This window comes from Protopterus annectens, chromosome 8.part0, assembly GCF_019279795.1.
Source record: "Protopterus annectens isolate FY-2018-M chromosome 8.part0, PAN1.0, whole genome shotgun sequence".
Lineage (NCBI taxonomy): Eukaryota > Metazoa > Chordata > Ceratodontiformes > Protopteridae > Protopterus > Protopterus annectens.
The window spans coordinates 1,433,662,372-1,433,684,943 of NC_056741.1; the positions used below are offsets into that span (position 1 = coordinate 1,433,662,372).

Genomic DNA, 22,572 nt, shown 5'->3' on the forward strand with positions numbered 1-22,572 from the left:
CTCCCCATGAGATCTAAATTTAGTATTGTCATCTCTGATCCTCCCTCCCTTCGATCCAGCATCCTCTTGTGCACTAAAATTTTTATCTTGGAAAACAGTCTTTCTAACCAGCAATTACTTCAGCTAGGAGAATTTCAGAATTGCAGGTTTTGTCTATCCGTCTTCCATATAATTTTCCACAAAGAGTTTCCCTCAGAACAAATCCTTTGTTCTTAGAAAAAGTTTGTTCCGAAGCCAATTTAACCCAATCTATAGAATTGCCTGTGTTTTTTCCTAACTACGGCAACAAGGCAGAATATAAGCTTCACCAATTGGATGTGCATAGACAGCTGCGTTTTTACTTTCACAGGACCACAGATATCAGAAATTCAGAGCAGTTGTTTGTTTCCTTTGCAGAAAACAAAAAAGGCTTGGCAGTCTCAAAAGTTACCTTGTCCAAATGGCTTACTGAAACCATCATTTATGTCAACAGTTCTCATAATAAAGAACTGCCAGGGAGAATAAAAGGACATTCAACTAGAGCAGTGTCTACCTCCATTGCCTTTCAATCCAGACTTCCATTGGATTCAATTTGTGCTGCTGCTACATGGGTCAATCCTCACACCTTTATCTCTCATTACAAAGTAGATGTAGCCTCCCAGAACAGGGCATCTTTTTGTTCCACTGTCCTGAAGAGTTTATTCCCTTGAGCCACCCAAAAAAAGGTGCTGGGGACTCTGTCCCAACCAGCAAGAATGAAGGTGAGATAGGACAACATAACATAAAGAATGTATGTACTCACCATAACTTTCCATGTGTGTTGTCCAGTATTTCGCCTTCATTCTTGTTTCCAAACCCCCCCCCCCCACCCCAGAGGATCTAGAGGACTTTAAAATTGGCAAATATGGACTGATTCCCTTCTTGCCTCTTTACCTCTGTAACTAATGTATTTCAAAAATTTCCTTTCTGTATGTTAGTAGCATACTCTAGGGAGTACACTCCCAAATGAGATCTGGGGAACAACCGCTAAGCATCATGGGATAGGTTGTAGCCTCGAGCCAGTTGAAGCTCTCGGGCTTTGGTATGTGGCCGAGTCAGAGCCAAGGTTCAGCTCCGAACCCAACTAGCAAGAATGAAGGCGAGATACTGGACAACAAACATTGAAAGTTATGGTGAGTACATAACTTTTTTTTTAATTTCACAGAAATTTTTTTCCATGGAATATTTGATTTATATGATTACATCTGGATTTTTCACTGAAGTGTTGAAACTGTTTTTGGGAAGTCATGCTGTGGTGTCAGTAGCACTAATTACCTTTGTGTATTTTACATTGTGGATGTTACACAGCTATATGTTTTGGACAGACTGGGGAGATACGGCTCCTGGTATTTATCGTTCTCTTATGGATGGTTCCTCCTATGTCCATCTCATCAAAGAAGGAATTCGATGGCCCAATGGCATTGCTGTAGATGATCAATGGATCTACTGGACAGAGGCTCACATGCATAGAATTGAACGTGTTGATTTCCTTGGTCAACAGAGAACAGTGGTAATAAGCAGTCTACCTCATCCATATGCCATTGCAGTTTTTAAGGTAGGAATTCACATTGGATGAAATACTCGTGATTTTTGTGAACTTTTGTCAGTGATACTGGTTTTTATTTTTTGTAATATAAATGTAATGTGACAGTGGTTTGGTCTCCTTGCAAAATGAAATGGTGTTGCTGAAATTGAAAAGATTCAGGTTTACTGCTAAACTGCTTAAGAAACTTTTGGAACATAAATGCCCTTTCAGACTTGCTCTGCAGTCATCTCCCTGCAGAGGGTTGAAACATTGACTGTCCCTCTGAAGACCTTGGTTCAATTAGTGGCTCAGGAGTTGAGGATGCCAACCGGTGGGATGGGAATGAAGCACCAGCACCTGCTTGCCCAATCCTGGTGTGGGGCATTAGTATAGACTGCCATGACACGTTAAGGCAAACCTACCTGATAGAATTCCAGGGTATGGGGCTGGGAATACAGTCCTTTCCAGCGTATGGGGCTGGGAATACAGTCCTTTCCAGCCAAACTGAAGACCTTGTAACAGCAATAAACACATACATTTAAGAATGTATGAACTCCTGGGCTTGCATTACCACTGAGAGGTAAGAGAAATAATACTGACTCAGAAAATCCCTGATAACCATTTGGCTAAAGGTTAGTTATGACCAGCCCTTATCAGTAAGTAACGAAGGGGCCAGTCAATTATAGATGAGCTGATGGTTGCCAGACAACAGAAAAAAAAAAAAAATTAAAAAAAAAAAAGTTTGATCTTTGCTACTTGATGTGAGTGAGAGGTAAGATAGCCTGGTTGTACACCACAAGTCATTGGTGTTAATTGTAATATTCACTGTTTCACTCTTCACTTTTGGGATATCTTTCTGTACAGCCAAGTACCCCATGGATGACCATTCTTCTAAAGCTGTTCTCCTTGCTGTACAGGTAGCCTGTGGATGGCTAGTCTTCTAAAGCTTTTCCCGTATCTAGTGCTTCAGCCAACATGCTGCTTCGGGTACCAGGATGTTGGTAGAATAAAGGGTTAGTTGCCCGATGCCATCTTCAGATCTTTTTTTGCAGTGCAGTAGCATTCACATCTTATTACTGCTCCTAGTTCATGATTTGACATTCACAGTTTTCCAAAGTTAGTTAAGTACCCTATAAAGGCTTTTCTTTCTTTCTTACATGTAGAGTACTTTTATGAATGTTTGACTGTGATTCCAGTTTAGAAGAAACTTCTGTTAAAGTTATTAATTGTTTAACTTGTGGTAAGCAAATCCCACATACAGACTTTCATTCTCTGGCTTTTTTCTCTCAGACTGGAGCATGGCATGGATTCCTGTCTCTACTGTTCATCATTTGCAATAAGGACAATCCACCATTGCCAGTGTTCCCTTCCAGAGTTTCCTGCCAAATAAGGGGACTGAGCCTGATTCAGGACTGCAGTGATGTCATCCAGGACCACTGGGAAACTACCTTCTTAAAAGTAGTACTCAGACAAAAGGGAAAACAGAAAGGAAACAGAGGTCATCACAGACAACCCTAGGTTTCTGAAGTCTGGAGATTATTTACTTGGGTATGCATTGTCACAGCCCCAATTATGGAGTTTGTGGCCTAAGTCTCTAGCACAACCTCTTAGAAGGCACCCATGTCTTCAGAATTTGATATGTCCTCCCAGACTGAAACCTCTGTCATTCCTTCAGTGACTGTGGATCCATCAGCCACTGAAGCTCACATTTTGATTACTGAAAGGAAGGCAGAATCCTTAGGATTTTTGTAAAAGAAGAGGTTCCTGCAGACCATATTGAGGACTGTTTACCCATCCTGGGACCTTTAGTCTCAAAGGCAGCTCCTTCAGAGCATTTTAGGCACAAGGCACCAAAGCCCAATCAGGTGCAGCCTCAGTCCACTCTCCATCTGGGCTTCCACCCCTAACCATCTGGTTCAACTGTCTGAAACTTTAATGTCTTACCTAAAAATGGAAGAGTCCTGAAACAGATGTGCCATTAGTGTTTGAGAGTCCCTTCCCAAAGGTGAAGAGTGGATACCCTGAAGTGAACATGAATTCTTCGGATTCTGAGGTTGATAAGCTAATCTGTAGGCAGATTTCTGTCAGCTGAAGACACTGAAGACAAACCTGTCCTTTGCCTCTCCACCAGAGGAATTCAACTTTTGGGGGTACTCTGCACAAAATGAAATAAGTCTTTCATTGGGACTTGCAGCAGTACTTGGAGAGCTAGTAAAGATGTAGGGTATTTGAGGTGAAACCTGAACATGTCCTTCAAGGATGCATCTGCAGTCATCACATATGGGTTGTCCTGCCTCAGGCAGCCCTTCGGTCGGCCAGATTCCAAAGTCTGGGTCTGGCCTCGGCTGATGTCGCACTTTCCCCGACGTCAGAGCGTCTGGGGTATAAAAGCATCAGCCGACGCCATCTTCCCCAGTCTTTCTTGCTGCGTGGTGCCCGAAGCAGAAGCAGTTCGCAAGTGCCGGTCGGCCAGCTCCTGTGATTCAGCTACCGAAGACTTCGAAAAAGCTAAGTACCCCGTTGGGGACTCTTTCTTGCCTCAGCCGATGTCAGATAAAGTTAATAATTGTTTAACTTGTGGGAAACAAATACCTCATAAGGATTTCCACTCTTACTGCCTCCCTTGCCTAGGCCCAGACCACGACGTCTTGGCCTGTTCAGCCTGTGCTTCCTTCAACCGACGAACTCTTAGACGTCGGTCGGAGTTTGCAGAGGAATTCTTTGGGGCTAGTTTTGCTTACAAGATGCCGTCGGAGACTCCGACTTCGCATTTAGTTAAAAAACGGAAGGACAAGGACCGACACGCGGGCCGCGCTTTCGGCTGAAACCACGGTCAGGCCTACCGTGAGTGTCTCGGTCTCGGCTGAAACCGAGTCCTTGGTACTTCCTATTACCGAAACCGCACAACTGACTACCTCGGGCCCCGGAGGCCCCGGCCGAGTCGGTTATTGAATTATCTATTGAAACCGGTGTCCAGGAACCTTCCGACACCATTCCTTTAGACAAGTCTACTCCTGCACGTGGTGCAGCCAGACCCCCTGCATCCATGTCCATTAAGGCCTTTTCTAGGGCTAAAGCTGCTAAACTTACTAAAGCTTTACCTCCCAAGGTTTCCTCTCAGAGACCTTCTACTAGCTCACAGATTCTTAGCCTAGCAGAGGATCTTATCTCTTTAATTAGAGGTTCTCAACCTCATCCGGACAGGGGCTCTCAGCCACCTCCAGACAAAAGGCCCAGGGTTGAGCCCTCTGACCACCACTCCTCAGATGAGTCCACTGATGGCTCTGCTCTGTCAGACCCCCAGGAGGAGGCTTATTCGGCCTACGAGGATTCTGATGCTGAAGAATCTATTCCCTCGGCCTCCCCTCCTGAAGAGTTTTCCTTTGGAGAGACACTACACTCTATGAGAGAACATTTTCAATGGCAGGGTCAGGAATTCTCTGATTCTAGAAAGAGATTAAGGACCTTTTTACATTTACCTCAGCATAGGCCTTTAGCTATACCTCCTGTTTTGAATGTTATTGATGATGTGTACTCTGATGCTAGTACAGCCCCTGACTCTCTCCTCCGCACCTGCCAAACCTGTTAGGTACTACAGGGTCCCGGATTCACATCTACACCTGTACAAGGCCCACTCTGCTGATCCAGAAACTATTTCCCAGGGCCCAAAAGGGGTTGCAGCTGCCACTGCTAAAAATCCTCTACCCTCTGAAAGGGAGTCCAGAGCTTTAGAGAGATGGGGTAAGAAAGTGTATACTTCTGCAACTCTTTCCATGAGGGCATTCAATTGTCAATTTCATATGATACAGTACCAAGAGTATTTGTTAGATGAATTGCATAAGAAACTGTCCTCTTCTGAACCCCTTGATCGCAAATCACTTCAGGATCTGGTGCATAACTCCCAGCAGGTTAGTAACCATTTCTTACAGTGTGGTTATGATGCATTGGAAGCTTCATGTAGGTCAGCTATGACTGGTGCAGTTATACGTAGGCATGCCTGGCTGAAGGAACAATCTTTACCAGACCATGTTAAAGCTAAGCTTTTGGATGCTCCTATGGAAAAGCAAAAATTATTTGGTTCCACAGCTCAAGAGGTCTTAAAGAAATTTGAAGAAAAGGCAAAATCTGTGCAAACAGTCAAGGACTTTCTGCAAGTCCAACCACTGAGATTCAGCAGAAATTGGCCTACTAAGAATTGGTCCTTTCCGGACTCAGAGAGGCAGAAATAGGCGTGCCAGAGGTAGAGGGCAAGCTAGAGGCTCCTACAGAGGCCGTCAGTGGCAGCCTCCCAACCAGAGAGGTAGTGCAGGTACCACAACTGCTACACCAGGACAGACTCAATGACTTTATTTTGACTCCGCTGACCAGGGCTCAATTAGAAGCACCCTTGGGCGGAAAGCTTTCTTTATTCTCAAAAAATTGGCACAGCATTACAAGGGACTCATGGACACTGCAAATAATAGACAAAGGATACAGGTTCCATTTCCACACATTGCCAAAAAGAAAAGGAATGCTGGACCTGCCACCAAATCAGAGGGTAGAGGCTTTGAAGCAGATTACCAAATGAATACAAATGAAAGCCATAGAAAAGGTACCTCTTTCAGAACAAGGCCAAGGATTTTACTCCAGATTATTCCTTGTCCCAAGAAAAGAAAATCAATTGAGGCCTACTCTCGACTTGTCCGCACTGAATACTTACCTCATTGTGCCAAAATTCAAAATGCTGACTCCACAGCAACTCCTTCCCATGCTGGGCAAGGGGTCTTGGCTGGTGACTCTAGACCTCAAGGAGGCATACCTGCATGTCCCTATTCAACAAAGTTGCAGAAGACACCTCAGATTTCTTGCAGGGTCAGAGCATTATCAATTCTCAGCATTGTCCTTTGGCTTATCTACTGCGCCCAGAGTATTCACGAAATGCCTGGCATCAGTAATTGCACACTGCAGACTTCAGGGGATTCAAATCTACCCATATCTGGATGACTGCCTTATACAAGCGGACAACAAGCAAATTTTGTTAAAGGACTTGGACTATGCCATCCACCTACTACAGGCCTTGGGATATACAGTCAATATCCAAAAATCAAGACTTGTACCATCCCAAAGAATAACCTTTCTGGGTGCGGATCTAGACACAACCACCCAAATGGCCTTTCTCACAGAAGAAAAGCAAAATCAACTACCGGATTACTTCAAGAATCTGACAAGACAAACTCAGCTGACTGCAAGGAAAATCCTGCAGGCCCTAGGTTACATGGCATCTTGCATTCTTCTGATTCCGCAAGCAAGGCTGCATATGAGAAAATTACAATGGTACCTAAGGAGTGTATGGACTCAGCACAGTCACAGCTTAGAAACTTTGATCCCACTCATTCCATGCCTTCAAAAGGAATTTCTGTGGTGGGCTCAAGCCTGCCATTCGAACAGCGGGTTGCCCTTCAGCAAGCCAAGAGCCAACCAAACCATCACCACGGACGCTTCAGACCAAGGTTGGGGAGCACACATGGAGGGCAGATGTATCCAAGGGCTATGGCCACAAAGAGAGCCGTGCATGCACATAAACCAAAAGGAAATGCTGGCAGTGATACACGCAATAGAGGCCTTCAAACCTTTCCTTCATCAAGGCCACCTGCTCATAAGGACAGACAACACCACAGTTATGTGGTACATCAACAAGCAAGGAGGCATCCATTCCTACCCTCTATGCAGACTGGCAGTGAATCTATGGGAACTTTCCTTGAAACTCAATATACAGCTGCAGTCCCAGTTCGTGCCAGGGAAAGACAATATACTGGCAGACAGCTTAAGCAGAACTACCATGGATGCACACGAATGGATGCTGCACCCAGACATCTTCTTACTCATAACACAATCATGGGGAAGGCCGGAAATAGATCTGTTCACTTCCCCCCACAATCATCAACTGAAGACATTCTGCTCAAGGACATACCACCCACAAGCATGGAAGGTGGACGCTCTCTCTTTCAGCTGGAAAGCTCTAACAGTCTATGCTTTCCCACCTCTCCCATTAATGACCAAGGTTTTACTGAAAATCAGGGCAGAACAGCCCAGAGTGATCCTGATAGCTCCAGACTGGCCAAGGCAGCACTGGTACCCACTGTTAAAGAGCATGTCACAGATGAAACCATGGCCTCTCCCCCTATGGCCACTTCTGCTGACGCAGCACAATTTCAAGACTCTGCATTCCAACCTGAAAACCTTGCAGCTAACAGCCTGGAGAATACCATGACTCCTCCTCAGGATAACCTATCCCAGAGAGTGAAGGATATTATTATGGAAGCTCGCCGGCCTTCCACAAGGAAGGCATATTCAGCAAAATGGAAAAGATTTCACACTTGGAACACAACAAAAGGCCTAGATGTGACGGTGATGAACATGGCAGATATATTGGAATATTTGGCAGAATTGTTCCACAATGGCCTGTCTTACTCTTCCATTAAGATACATGCCTCAGCAATTTTAGCAGAATACAATGTTAATCCACCTGTCTTCTTGCATCCTCTCCTAAGACAGTTTCTAAGAGGAATCAAAAACATCAATCCTCCAAGGAAACCACCTCTACCTACTTGGGACCTTAACTTTGTGTTGGAAAAGCTAACACTTCCTCCCTTTGAACCAGCAGCATCGGCGGATCTACAGTTTCTGTCTTGGAAAACTGCATTCCTTCTGGCCATAACCTCAGCAAGAAGAGTATCTGAGTTACAAGCCTTAATGGCAGTGCAGCCATTTCTTATCTTTCATCAAGACAGGGTTTCTTTGAGAACCAATCCTACATTTATGCCAAAGGTGGTATCCAGGGTATCCTTGAACCAAGCAATTCACTTGCCTACATTCTTCCCAAAACCACAAAATAAAGGGGAGAAACTTCTGCACACCCTGGACATACACAGACAATTGCGCTACTACTTGGGCAGAACTAAAAGTTACAGAAAGACTGACCAGTTGTTTGTAGCATATGCTGCTGGGGCACAAGGAAAAGCAATTTCCAAACAGACAATTTCAAAATGGATAGGAAATTGCATTCGTTTTTGTTACTCCTTTCATGGAAAAACTGTGCCAGCAGATATTAGACCTCATTCCACGAGAGCCACAGCCACCACCACAGCCTTCCTAAGAGGGGTGGCTACCAAGGACATTTTAGAAGCTGCCACATGGAGCTCCGTGCATACATTTGCCAAGCATTACAATTTACCTTTATACTCCAGATCCAGAGCAGGCTTTGCTACGGCAGTCCTGCAGGGTATTTTAGCTACACCATCCTTTACTTAGTTCCTCCACCCCCAGATTGGCTATGGTATTCCACCCATATGTGATGACTGCAGATGCATCCTTGAAGGACATAGTACAGTTTTGTACCTACCATAAATGTAGATGTCCGATAGGTATGCATCTGCAGTCAGGTTTACCCTCCCTCCTTCCCCTCTGTGGTATTCCTAGGATGCTTACCCCTCCATTAGCTAGCTGGGGGAACTATTATGGTGTATTTATTTGTATATATATATATATATATATATATATATATTTGCAAATGTTTGGAATTTTATTGCATTTCTCCACATTTAGCCTTCCTAGAGGGCACCTGGCATCTGGGGCAAGAAAAACTGAGGAAGATGGCGTTGGCTGATGCTTTTATACCCCAGACGCTCTGACGTCGGGGAAAGTGTGACATCAGCCGAGGCCAGACCCAGACTTTGGAATCCGGCCGACCGAAGGGCTGCCTGAGGCAGGACAACCCATATGTGATGACTGCAGATGCATACCTATCGGACATCTACATTTATGGTAGGTACAAAACTGTACTTTAAGGCCCTTGGTGTCCCTCTACTGTTACAGGTCCTGGAGGATGTCTTTGAAAATTCAACTTTGGAGCTTGCACCCCCCCCCCCCCCCGTTTTCCTAGGAAATCAGAGTATTCTACATTATCAAGGATTTCCCATTGGTACTTAGGTAGAAATCGCCATTTTTTCCTTAATGTTGTTGTTCTTCTTCTTTCGGTTTTTCTCGGTTGGGGGTTGCCACAGCGGAACTCCAGTCCGCTAATGATTGACAGTAGATTTTTATGGTGCCGAGGTGCCAGCTTGATGCCCAACCTTCAACAAAGGCATGCCCATTCACTCATGTCTTTCGAATGCCACTCGACCATGGGGAGGACATGCAGACATAGGCACATATACATTAATAGAAAAGAAAAGTAAACCATATTAACATGTTTTCCATTTATGTTTGTTTTTCTTTTGGCTTTTCCCGGTTAGGGGTCGCCACAGCGGAACTCCGGTCCGCTAATGATTGGCAGTCGATTTTTTTTATGGTGCCAAGGTGCCAGCTAGACGCCCAACCTTCAACGAAGGCACGTCCATTCTTACATGTTTTCCATTTATACACATTATATATTCCATATTTTTCATTTCAACTTTACATAAGCCACTCAATTCCTGCCTTCCTTTAATCCCTTATTCCTACTACTGAATGTTATTCTGCATGTATATTTCACACAAATTCCAGTTACGTTTATATAATTTTGTCATTCCCTTTTCTAAAGGACCCCCCCCCTTCCAGTTCTTTTATCTCTTTAATTGTATACAGTATTTCAAATGCAGTTGGTTTAGATTTTGATTTTGATTTTCAAGTAATTGCTTTTTTTGGCAGACAAAAGAATTTAAATTAATTAGGCCGTAATACATTTAGGCAGTTCAGATCCTGTGTCCCTGTTCAAAAGTAAAATTTCCTTAGTTACATCCATTTTTTTGTCCAAATATTTTTGTACTCTTCAGGAATTTTTAAAATCTGCAAACTCATTACATTCCCATAAACATGTGTTCTCAGAGAAAAATTATTTTGAAGCCTGCTTGGGTATTGAAATACTTATGCAAACATGTCCGAGTAAAAGCCTTAAAAGACTTCTGGACTTTATTGCATACTTGGGTCCTAGTCGATTTTCCATTTATGGCAACTATTGTGGGCATACCCAAAGTCCATAAGAATATATTAGATCCCCCATTTAGGCCAATAATATTGGGAAGTAAATCCAAGACTTTTCCATTAGGTGTTGTTATAGACAATATATTAAAACCAATTTATGCTGAGATCAAACATCTAGTAAAAGACTCATGGGAGTTTTTAAAGAATTTTCTGTTAAATTTAGATAGTAAAGGTTTACTATTTACTTCCATAGATTTGGTTGATTTGTTCACTTGTATACCCCCAACCTAAGGAATTGAGGCTTTTACTAATAGCATCAGAAAATATACCAAATTGAGTTGGGACAGGATTTGTCTCATTAATGAATTAATGATTTTAGTACTTGTAAATAATTTCATTTACTATGAAGGAGAGATATTCAGGCAAACTAAAGGTGTAGCTATGGGGGGCAGCATGTGTCCCCATCTACGCCAATTTAGTGATGTTAGATTGGGAGGAGGAAAAAACCTTTAAAAGTGAACATATGGTTAACATAAAATATTATTCACGATTTTTGGATGATATTTATATCTTATGGAAGGGGGACCAAATTTCTTTCATAGATTTCGTAGAATATCTTAATAGTAGTAGTGACTATTTGAAATTTACTACTGATTATAATAATATAGGAGTAGCTTATTTAGACACTCTTATTACAAGTGTAGGGAATGGTTTCAAATCCAATATTCATAGAAAAGTTACGTTCACTAATTCATATTTGGATTTTAACAGCAACCATCCGAGAAAACCTAAATATAATATTTATAAAGGACAGTGTATTAGAGCTATTAGAATGACCTCAAAATATACTGACATGATAGATGAGGTAAATTATATTGATAATCTTTTTAAAGAAAGGGGTTATGATCATGATATGATGTTGGACATCAACAAATATGTAATTAGTGAATGGAGGAAGAAATATGTACCTCTTTTGGGCTTGAATATGAAACAGTATTCTGAAATGGAAGAGAAAATTGTTACTACAACTAAAAATGATAACAATACTTATAATAGAGCGTGTATAATTGAATTTGGCCCCCATAGTAATTATATTAAAAGTATTTTGAATCGGAACTGGCTTATTTTCTTGACAGATCAAGAAACAACTGATATTTTAGGGTCCAAGCCCTCTTTTGTATACAAAATGGGTAGTAATTTAAAAAAGTTACTTGAACATGGCAATAAATGTTTGAAGAAGGAACCTGGACACACTGTCAAATGTGGGGCATGCCATCAATGTTATGCCATATATGAACAGAGACATTTAATTTTGAATAACATTAATAAAACCAAAATTATATTTAAATATGGCAATTGTAACACTAATATGCTTATTTATCTCGCAAAGTGTATGACATGCCCATCCTATTGTGTAGGAAAGACCGAGAGAAAATTTAAAAAAAGAATTTATTCACATTTGTACAGTATTAGAACTAAGGACACTAAAAACGCACTTTATAAACCTATAATGAACCAGGGCGATGATCATTATTTTAAATTTGCCATAATAGAAAATGTAACTACAAATCCTAGAGGTGGTAATATTAAGAATTTTTTAGCTTATAAAGAGTTTTGGTGGCAACTATTAACTGATGCCATGACACCTCCCGGATTAAATGAATTTACAACTGTTAAACCCATTTTAGACTTAGATAGGTAATATATTTAATATGAAGGTATACATTTTATACAAATAATATCTGTGAAACAACTGACTTATATGGTTTGTTTAACATAACAATAATGGATTGCGTTATGTTTGTATTTTAGTCATAATATATATTTTTATTGTATTTTGTAAAAGTAAATGAAAATGTCTTCTTTTTGTTGCACTAATTGTTCTGATGAAGTTCGCTATGTGCGGGTGAAAGCGCTTAACTTTTTGTTATAAAATCAGGTTTTATTTATTACGTGGTGTTGCAACTGTGTATATTTGCTGTTTGCTGTTGGCAATCTTGTTGCAAGTGGTAGCGAGGTAGCGTTTTGGTCTTGCTGCAAATATTTTACATAGTTGATAACATGGTATGATGTATCTTTTAGTTATGGTTATTTTAATACTGATATTATTTTTTTATGTTTACATTTGTAATGACATGATTAATAATTGTTTTGCATCCACAATATACAGGAAACTTACAAATAATTCCTCCTTGATTTTGTCTACTGGGCACATTTACAAAGTTAAACATAATATTGTTAAGGGACAGTTTGCAAGATTATCTCATTTGATTTCATATGGCAGTTTTTTTCAGTCAAGAAGGAGTTTTGAATGATATGCTTATGGAAAGGAAATATCCTTCCAAGCTGCTTGATAATGTTATTGATTAAATAAATTAAGAGAAGAGGGGATTTGTTTGCTCCCATTTTGAAGAAACTCCTGGGCAAGAAGATGGATAATGTTTCATGTAATTTCTGGTGCACATTTTGTTTTCCAAATTCTACAGCTAACTGGGATATACAAGCTGTTTATTAAGAAACACTAGAGTATTTTTTATGGAAAGAAGAGTCTGATGGTGAAAATTGGGAAAGTACCCCATTTTTATGTAGGAATGTGCAACAGCGGGCAGCGCCGTCTAATTGGGTTTAAACTATTCCTGGCTCCACAAAGTCTGCTCTTCACTTTTTCCCTTAGAACTGCTCTATCTCTCAATTTAAACACTGTATTCTCATTCTAAGGCCCTTCACTGGTCCAATTAAGTAATCCTACAAGTTAGCACTATTAAACCATAAGCACTACTTACTCTTATACTCTCTACGATTACCCTGTCCTCTATTGGTCCATCTTAAATTCAGTTTCCCTATTACTCTAGCATGTCCAAAGTTCAGTCAATGGTTTCCTCTCTAGTCCAGCTGGTGAATCTGGGAATTTTGAGGCAATGTTACAACTGTCTCATGTACACGGACAACCCTCTCCTCCTCCAAACAGGTTCAAATATATGTGAGAGATGCAACTATTTAGCCAAACTGGAGGTTGAGCTCTCTCATCTCAAAACTGGTGTAACCAGTCAGGAGGAGAAGGTAACCTCACACAACACAATTCCAGTATCACATAGTCCCACCACATCAGCGAACCAAACACATAAATACACAAAAACATACTCGAAGGCTCTAAATAAAAATCTACCTAAGCAACAGAGACCTCCAAAGCAGACATCCAAGCAAACGCTACCTCAAAACAAAACACACACAACACATAACCCACAAAGTCAGTGTGCCAAACAGCCACAGCCCTTAAGGCTGAATAACACACCTGATACTCTTGTTATAGGTGACTCTATTGTCAGACACACTGACGTCCCGCTCACCAGGCTGAATAAAGAGAAGGTCACGGTGAGCTGCCTGTCGGGTGCTAGGATCTGCCACATAACGCAAGCACTCAGGTCATTCCAAAGCAAATACAAATATGACTCAGTCATTGTACATGCTGGTGTGAATACATGAAAAGAGACATAGAGGAGCTCTCTGATCATGTAGCCCAGGCTGGTATGACCCTGACCTTGAGCAGCATCTTACCCTCACCTACAATGATGCCACAGTACAAAGACAAAATGATCGATTTTAACAATTGGCTAAAATTTTGGTGTCATTCAAAGGGGATCCAGTGTCTGTCAGCCTGGGATGACATGCTCGACAAGCCACGTTGCTTCGCTAGGGACGGCTTGCACCTGTCACCACTGGGCTTTCGGATATTGGCAAAGGCTCTTGCCACCCCATTGTGCCTGTTTTAGGCAAGGCTCAAAAGTCAAACCCACCCCCATAGACAGCACAAGGAACAAGAAACTAAGGGTAATGCTGCTAAATGCCAGAAGTCTTAACCTCAAGATGCATGCACTTGAAGCTCTCCTCAGTATGGAGAACATCGATATCTGTGCAGTGACAGAAACCTGGTTCAAGGCTCCAGAGAGCACCCCAGCACTACCAGGCTATACCTCATATCATGCTTTTCAGCCCCAAAACCCGGACCGAACCACAAAAGGAGGGGGAGTTTCCATATTTATCAAGGATATCCACACCTCCAGGTTAGTGGCATTGCATGAAGTATCGGAGACCATCTATGTGCAACTAACAATGGGCGAGACTGCTTTTCAGTTTATAGCATCCTACAGACCACCCTCTCAAAGTCAGGAATCCCACTCGGCTTTCCTGAAAACATTGGAGAACATGAAGATCTCTCCAAACACCATTATATTGGGCGACTTCAACTACCCAAACATTGACAGAGAGCACTACTCAAGCCCCAGCACCTTAGCCCAAAAGTTCCTGGAAATTATAAACTCAAATGCTATGGAACAACTAGTCACCACTCCCACAAGAGGGGACAACATACTAGACCTGATCATTACCAACATGGGGACTCTATGCTCCACACCAGAAGTATATCCCTCATTGGTAAGATCAGAACATAAATTAATTTCACTGGATGTCCACATCCCGACCCCACCCCCAGCCCAGAAAACCACAGTGAAAAACTTCTCAAAAGCGAACTTCTCACTTCTCAAAACCGAAGTGGAATCCTTCAAGGCCCCAGGGCCAGTGGAAACTACGGCCCAAACTGCAGAATCCTATATAAATGCATTCTATGGACATCTCCAGGAATGCATGGATCATGCTATCCCAAACAAAACCAAGACCCAATCATCCAAAGGCAGGCGTCCAGTCTGGTGGACCCCTGCCATAAATAAACTGTACAACAGAAGGAGGAAGCTACTACATGATAGAGCAAAATCCCTAATAGGGAAGGCATCTCTGATCAGTACTAGCAAAAAATTATGATCCCTCATAAAATCCTCCAAGGCCAGCTTCGAGAGAAAAATTGCACAGGACACCTAAGACAATCATAAGGCTTTTTTCAGTTATGTTAGAAACCTGGGATGCAACTCCCAGACTTGTTCTGAGTTGATTCTAAACGACAAAAAATACACTGAACCCACAGACATCACCAATATCCTGGCAGACAGGTTCAGTGCAAACTCCCCCCCCCCCCCAAAAGAGCAAGTATCTATCCCGGCAAAGGGCTGCCTCCCAAACATTTCAGATGCTCAGGTGAAGGCTGCCTTCTCCAAAGCAAAAAACACTGCTTCCATGGGACCAGATGGTGTCCCAGGTTGCATCCTACATGAACTCCAAGAGGAACTAATCCCTCAAATAAAACAGCTATACAATCTCAGCCTCACTACAGGATATGTGCCCATAGAATGGCGTACAGCAACAGTGGTCCCACTCCACAAAGGTGGTGCCTCTACGGACCCTGGAAACTATCGCCCCATAAGCCTGACTAGCTTAGTCTGCAAGGCTATGGAGAGGATCATCATGAAGCTCATAAACAAAGACATTGGGGACCTACAGACACTAGATCCTACCCAGTTCGGCTTTGTCAAGGGCAGATCCTGCCTTTTGAACCTGGTTAACATCTTTGAAACAGTCACCAAAGCCATAGATGAAGGGCAGGTAGTCCACACAGCCTATCTGGACCTTGCAAAGGCATTTGACACAATACCCCACTCGGGCATCATAGATAAGCTATCCAGCTTAAATATAAATCCCTATGTCACAAGATGGGTCGCAAACTGGCTCAAAGACAGAACCCACAGAGTGAGAGTTGCTGGAGCCATGTCAGACTCGAAACCGGTCACAAGTGGCGTCCCACAGGGTTCTGTCCTGGGACCACTCTTGTTCGGTATATACTTTTCCGAGGTACAGGCAAACGTGGGAGGACTATGGCTCACCAAGTTCGCAGACGACTGCAAACTGGGCACCATAATCAGCTCTCCAGCTGACACAAACATCCTTCAGAAAGGTGTCACAGAGACAGATAACTTGTGCCAGTGCCATGGTTTAAAGCTAAATGCCAAAAAATGTATAGTCATACCCTTTGGCAAAAACAATGTGCCCACAAATTACCACATAGGCGGAATCCCATTAAGTACAGAGAAAGTTATTAGGGACCTGGGGACCCAAGTTGATAGCAATCTCTCCTTTGAAAACCACATTGCCAAAGTGGTTAGAAAGACCTTCTACATAGCCCACCTCATCACGAAGGGTTTCACATCTAGATCAAGAGAGGTAATCGTGCCCCTTTATTCATCCCTCATCAGGCCCATCATAGAATACAATGCCCCTTTTGGGATGTACCTTACCCGACACCTGCAGCAATTAGAAAGACCCCAAAAGTATCTCACCAAGAGGATCAAGGGTCTCAAACAGATGCCATATGCTGCTCGGTCAAAAAAACTCCAGCTCTACTCAGTTGCATACCGCCTACTTCGAGGTGATCTATGCCTGACATACAAAGCTATGTCAAATCCAGAATTAATGGACATGCTCCACCTCAGTAAATCTAAATCCCTTAGAGCCACACGCTCGAGGGACTTGAACCTCATCACAGAAATAAATAGAACTTGCTGGAGGGACAGGTTCATAACCCAGAGGCTCCCTTCGCTCTGGAATAGAATTCCAGTTCATGTGAGGCAGAGCACCTCACTGAATCTCTTCAAGAAGAATCTCGATAAGTGGATGGGGGATCGTAGGTTTGTCCCAGGGATTACTCCCGTATCACTATTAGACAGAGGCACAATAAACTAAACCTTAAAAAGGGCACAGTATACTCAAATCAAGGGGTGGCGTAAGCCATACAGAATCGGGCTAGGCTTATAATTGCCCCAGGGCAGATAGCCTAGTATGAACCTATGAACCTAAACATAAAAAGTAGATTGGAAAGGATGAGATTGTGCGTGACAGATGTTTCCAGAAAGGGAATGTTTAAATTTGAGAGATGCAAACAGTGAGGGTTCGTTAATACAGGCAACTTTGTCATTTTAGGGATAGGATTATCTATGAATGATGGCAATTTGATTTTAATACTTCAGGTATTGTTGGTAATATGTCTTGCTTGTCCTGAATTTTTTGTTGGGAAAGACTAAAGAAGTCTTAGAAAAAGCATATTTATCAACATATATATGCTATACTCAAGCAGGATGTTGCTAATACACTGGCAAAACATACTAAGTATTGTGTGAAGTTTAATAAATTCATATTTCTGTGTTAGAAAGGGTGAGACGAAATGATTATTGAGGTGATTGGGCAAACAAATTGTTAGTTGTGTTGTTGTCTTTCAGCTTTTCCCAGTTAGGGGTCGCCACAGCGGAACTCCGGTCCGCTAATGATTGGCAGTAGATTTTCACAAACGCTGAGATGCCAGCTTGACGTTCAACCTTCAACGAAGGCACGCCCATTTACGCATGCCTTTCGAACGCCCACCCAACTGCGGGGAGGACATGCAAACTCCACACAGAAGGCACTCCCCGCACTCCAGCCGAGAATCAAACAGGAGAACCTCTTGCTGTGAGGCAAAAACACTACTGCTGCACCACCGCGGATATGGCAAACAAATTGTTAGTGAGGGAATTAAATTGGCAGTTGACTTTAAGATCTGAAAAGGATCCAGGTTTAAACTACCTTTATTCATCACCTGATGTGTTCTGAAAAGTAAAAGAGATCAGGTATATAACATGTTCATAGATTGGTACTAGGCTATTGGCCCTAGGGCCTATACAAAGCCTAGCCTTAACAATTCTCTGGATATCTCTTCTCACAATATTTACTTCCCTGGAAACTTTTTATTGCGATAGATATGTACGCCTTTAAGATAATTAATTTATGTATTTACACATTGCTGTTGAAGAAGGGTTAGATGAATTGGATATTATTCTGAAGAAGTCCTGTTACTGGAAAATGAAAGTGCTTAATAAATGTTTGAGGCCTCCATGGAACATTTGTGTTTTTTGTTTTATTTTTATTTTTTTACATGAATTCGCACTGAGGTATCATTTGTTTTGTTGAAGTGTAATGTTATCAGAAATCAGTGAAGTCATCACCTGTCTGCAGATTGTAGTAAATGCAATTATTTATTTTATTATTATTTATTTATTTTATTTTACATTTGTTTACCAGGAAAGTTCAGCTGGACACGAGTCCTTTTTCAGTGGAAGGCCCATGGAGAAAAGCTCCAAGGTGTCATATTTAATGCAGTTGTTATGTACAGAAAAAAATGTTATAATGCAGTTTCAGTGAATTCGTAGCGTAATAGTCAGTATAATAATTTCTGTCTCTTTAATCTTTCTGATTTACAAACCGCATTTGCGTGGTTTTTGCATTTGAATAAGCTCAGATCTTGTCCAGGTGTCCTGCAGAGACCTACAATGCCAGAGAGACCAGGTTTTTCCTGTTGCTTATTGCTATTTCTGCCTAAACGCTTGCTTTCTGGCATTTATTTCTTCTCAGAACGCGCATTTTACACTGAAATTGCATTTATTTGTGCCTGCACTTCAAAAAAAGTCATTTTTTGTTGTAAATTGTATTTATTTGTTACTGGCTTCCCATTCACGTGTGACAGCCATTACTGCACTATAGAAGTGTTTTTGCATTTGTTTCCACTGTTTTCTTGAAAAAAAAAAACTTGCTATTATCCTGCCTTACTAAGCTAGAAAAGTCAGTTTCATATTCCAGCTGATACCTGGACTGTTTTGAAGCTTTTATGCTGGCCATACCTTACTTGGGCAAAAAAGAAGCTTCTTTGTTCACCAGTGAGAGTGGGGAGCTCTGAACAAGCCTTACCTGACCTTGGAGAAGTGGTTTCTGCCCAGAAACTGTAGATCTGATATTGTTAATCCTCGTTCATTCCTTATGTGTGGGTATCAGTTCCGACCTCGGAACCAAGACGGCCATCTTCCAAACTCGCATCAGCTACAAACTCTCGAGCTAAAACCTCTTACTCAGAATTCCCCTCTCCCTGTTAACTCAGATTTTGTTTGCTGCATCGCCATTCGGTTATGTCAAGCTACTTCTCTTGAGCTAAGTACAATATTTTTCTTCTACTAAATTTTAAAAAAGTCTTTTCTCACAGAAAAGTTATTAGATAGTTTTCTCTTACCTTATCGCATTTAGCGACTATCCTTTCTAGAATCTTTCTATTCCTTTCCTCTTTACTGCGAGGTAATTTCTTTTTTACCATCATTGGTAAACGCCCTTTCCTTCCTACCTTCGGGTAATTCTTGTACCATTGCTGGTATTTTTTCTGATTTTCCTTCTTTCTTTCTAATATGGCAGATAAAAAAGGTAGTCCAGGATTTAAAAGATGTTTAGATTTTGGCCATAAATTACCTACTTCAGATGCACATTCCCTGTGTGTCTATTGCTTGGGTGTGCCTCATTTAACAGTTGACCCGCCCTGCGAAATTTGTAAGAATTTCTCTAACAGGACGTTGATTGTGAGAAAAAAATAAATTAATATTGAAGGGGGCTACTTAAATCTCCTTTTTCAGAGGCTATTTCTGGGTCGGAGGCTTAAACCCCTCCAAGATCCCTTAAGAAAAAGAGTGATGAACATATAAAGGCCAAGTCTCTTCCTTCGTCCCCTGCTGGGGACCTCCAGGAACCGAGACCCAAGAAAGCTAAGCTTTCCAGTTCGGATTTGACGACTTCTGCTCCAGCGCTTTCGGTATCTAGACCTTCGGCACCGAGGCCATTGGAGCCATCTATCTCTTTGGCACTGACTAGCATGCCCTTTACCGTCTTGGTACCAAGAGGCTCCTCAGTTCAGACCTCTTTATCGGCACCGACTGTCCACTCGATGCAGACTGACACGACATTGATGGATTTTTCAACGTCCATTGCCTGTTCAGCTCCGACAACTTACCTGACACTGACTACCCTCTCACCAACGACCATTCAGTTATCGGCACTGATTTTTTCTGTTCCAGCCTTAGCGCCATCAACCACTTCAGTACTGACTTTATTGTCGGTGCAGACCATGACTTCGGCACAGATGATTTCCTTGGTGCAGACACCTGTAGTTCAGTCCTTTACAGCCCCATTTTCAGTGCAGACCTCTGAGGTGGGCACCGAGCTTTCTCCGTCTTTAGATAGACCTGACTTCCTCCTCAGCCGTGTCCGTGAAATCCACTAGAAGTCTCTCTGAACACGACATGTTGCGTCTTGTGGATCAAGTGCTTTTGACCAGAGGAATCCCACCCCCCAGGACTTGTCCTTCCTTGGGAGGTGATCACCCTTTACCAAAGACCCCCACTTATTCTCCTTTTTCTTTGCCTTTGAAGCCCCTTGATATAGCACAGTCTTCCCCTTCTACAGTTCCCTTTTTGGAACTCACTAAGGAGCCGCAGTTGCCTTTGTGGCAGGAGAGTTTTGCTACACCCCAGGATGTCAGCTGTGGCGTACATAATTTGGGACTCCGAGTTGGCAGGCTGAGTCATTTAGGAGAGGGGTGACCCCTGCCCTGGGCACTCACCCCTCTTCAGGTGGACCGGCCTTCCAGCTAATAGAGAAGGCTCCGGCATCAGTTGGCGATCCTGTGCTGTCACTCTCCCTACCCTCCTCTTGACCTCAGTGTACACAAGTCGCTCCTAGTGGACACTGAGCGCAAGGGCCTCAGAATATACTCCCACTGGAGACCCCTTTTGCGCCATCTTCCCCAGCTTCTCCCTCTGAGGAAGTTCATCAAAAGAGCTCGTGCAAGAGGAAGCACATGGACTCCACAGAGGCGTCCCTTACTGAAGACACAGACTTTGATGATGGGGTAGGGTCCCCTCGCTCACCCTCTGAGGTATCCTTTGGTGATATTCTTGAAATTCTTAAACAGAGAGGTGGCTGGCAGCCCTCAAACCTGACCTCTGAAGAGTCTGTGTTCCTGCAGGCCTTTCATGCCCGGCCCCCTACCTCCTAGGTTAGTCCACCTGCCGACGAACTGGTCTGGCTCGTTGTGCAGCGTGTGTGGAAGGCTCATGACACCATTGAGGCCATTCCCTGGAGGCCAGATTAAATTTTGTCCCCTCCTGCTACTGATCCCCATTGGTCCAAAGGTTTTCCTGTAGATGCTTTGGTGGTGGCAGCCACAACTAAAAAGGACCTGGCGGAAAAGGAAAGCCAGACTCTCCATCCGCCAAACAGAGTCCCATACCAGCGAGACCCATTGAAGTCATGCACTCACTAGGTACTGCACCAGAGGCAACCAATATTGCATCCATAGACCATTCCTCTACCTCCTGTAAAGGTTGACCATGTTAACCCTAATACTATAACTAAACCTTTTTTGGAAGAGGAGAGGCGACTGAAGGAACTGCCACTACTTCCTTTTCAATTACAAGAACTGCTGCCCATCAAGGAGAGATCGAGGAGCCGTGGAAGGAGAGGCAAAGGCTTGAACAGGCAGACTATTCCAATACAGCAGCAGTGATTCACCAGGAGCCAAGTTTTAAAGGTTTGGTCCTGAATATATCTGACATTACCTTAACTGAGTCGCAATTATTTGTTTTAAATAGAGGGTTATCTTTTAATCCTACCCAGAAAACTAACTTAGGTGACATTTTACAAGAGTTGAGGCTTTTTGCCAGAACACTCACGTTAAAAACTATGTTTGTGTAGTCTGATATTGTATGTTCAACTTTTTCCAAACCTAGTAGTTTTGTTCCAAAAATGCATCTGGTAGTGGATACTTTTGTTGCAGTATGTGAGGCCAAAATTAGACATATTTTTGCAGATGGGACTCATTGTGGTCATTATAATCTCAGTACAACTGAAAATCATGCACTTTATGAGTTAAAACATCTATTATCTATTGAAATTAAACCTGCAGATAAGGGGGGAGGGGGTAGTAGTACGCAAAAAAGATCTATATCTTTCGCAAATGCTTTTATTATTGAATGGTGTTGATACGTATCAGAAAATTACTGCCATACAAGCTAAAGCTATTTCTGATAGTGTCTGTGATGAATTTTGGCCTGTTGATAGAAGGAAGAATAACAGAGGAATTATTAAAATATTTTATTGTTGACATACCTTTGTATCCTTCCATCTATGGACTACCTAAAGTCCATAAAAACCTCTATACCCCCAACGATGAGACCCATTGTCTCCAGTAGAGGCTGGAGTACTGAGCCTTTATCCAGCTATGTGGAAAAGGCCTTACAACCAGTACTTGAGACGTGTGGCAATGTATTAAAAGACTGTTAAATATATGTCCAATGAACCAGGAA

At 42.4% G+C, this 22,572-nt stretch overlaps 1 protein-coding gene across 1 annotated transcript in view; it reads left to right on the forward strand.

Moving 5' to 3' along the window:
- Positions 1 to 22,572, forward strand: part of SORL1 (sortilin related receptor 1) — a 5,131,225-nt gene that overhangs the window by 2,477,679 nt on the left and 2,630,974 nt on the right. Inside the window, exon 20 of the mRNA XM_044081038.1 lies at positions 1,327 to 1,573. Within this exon, the coding sequence (XP_043936973.1) occupies positions 1,327 to 1,573 (247 nt within the window). The remainder of the gene's footprint in view (positions 1 to 1,326; positions 1,574 to 22,572) is intronic.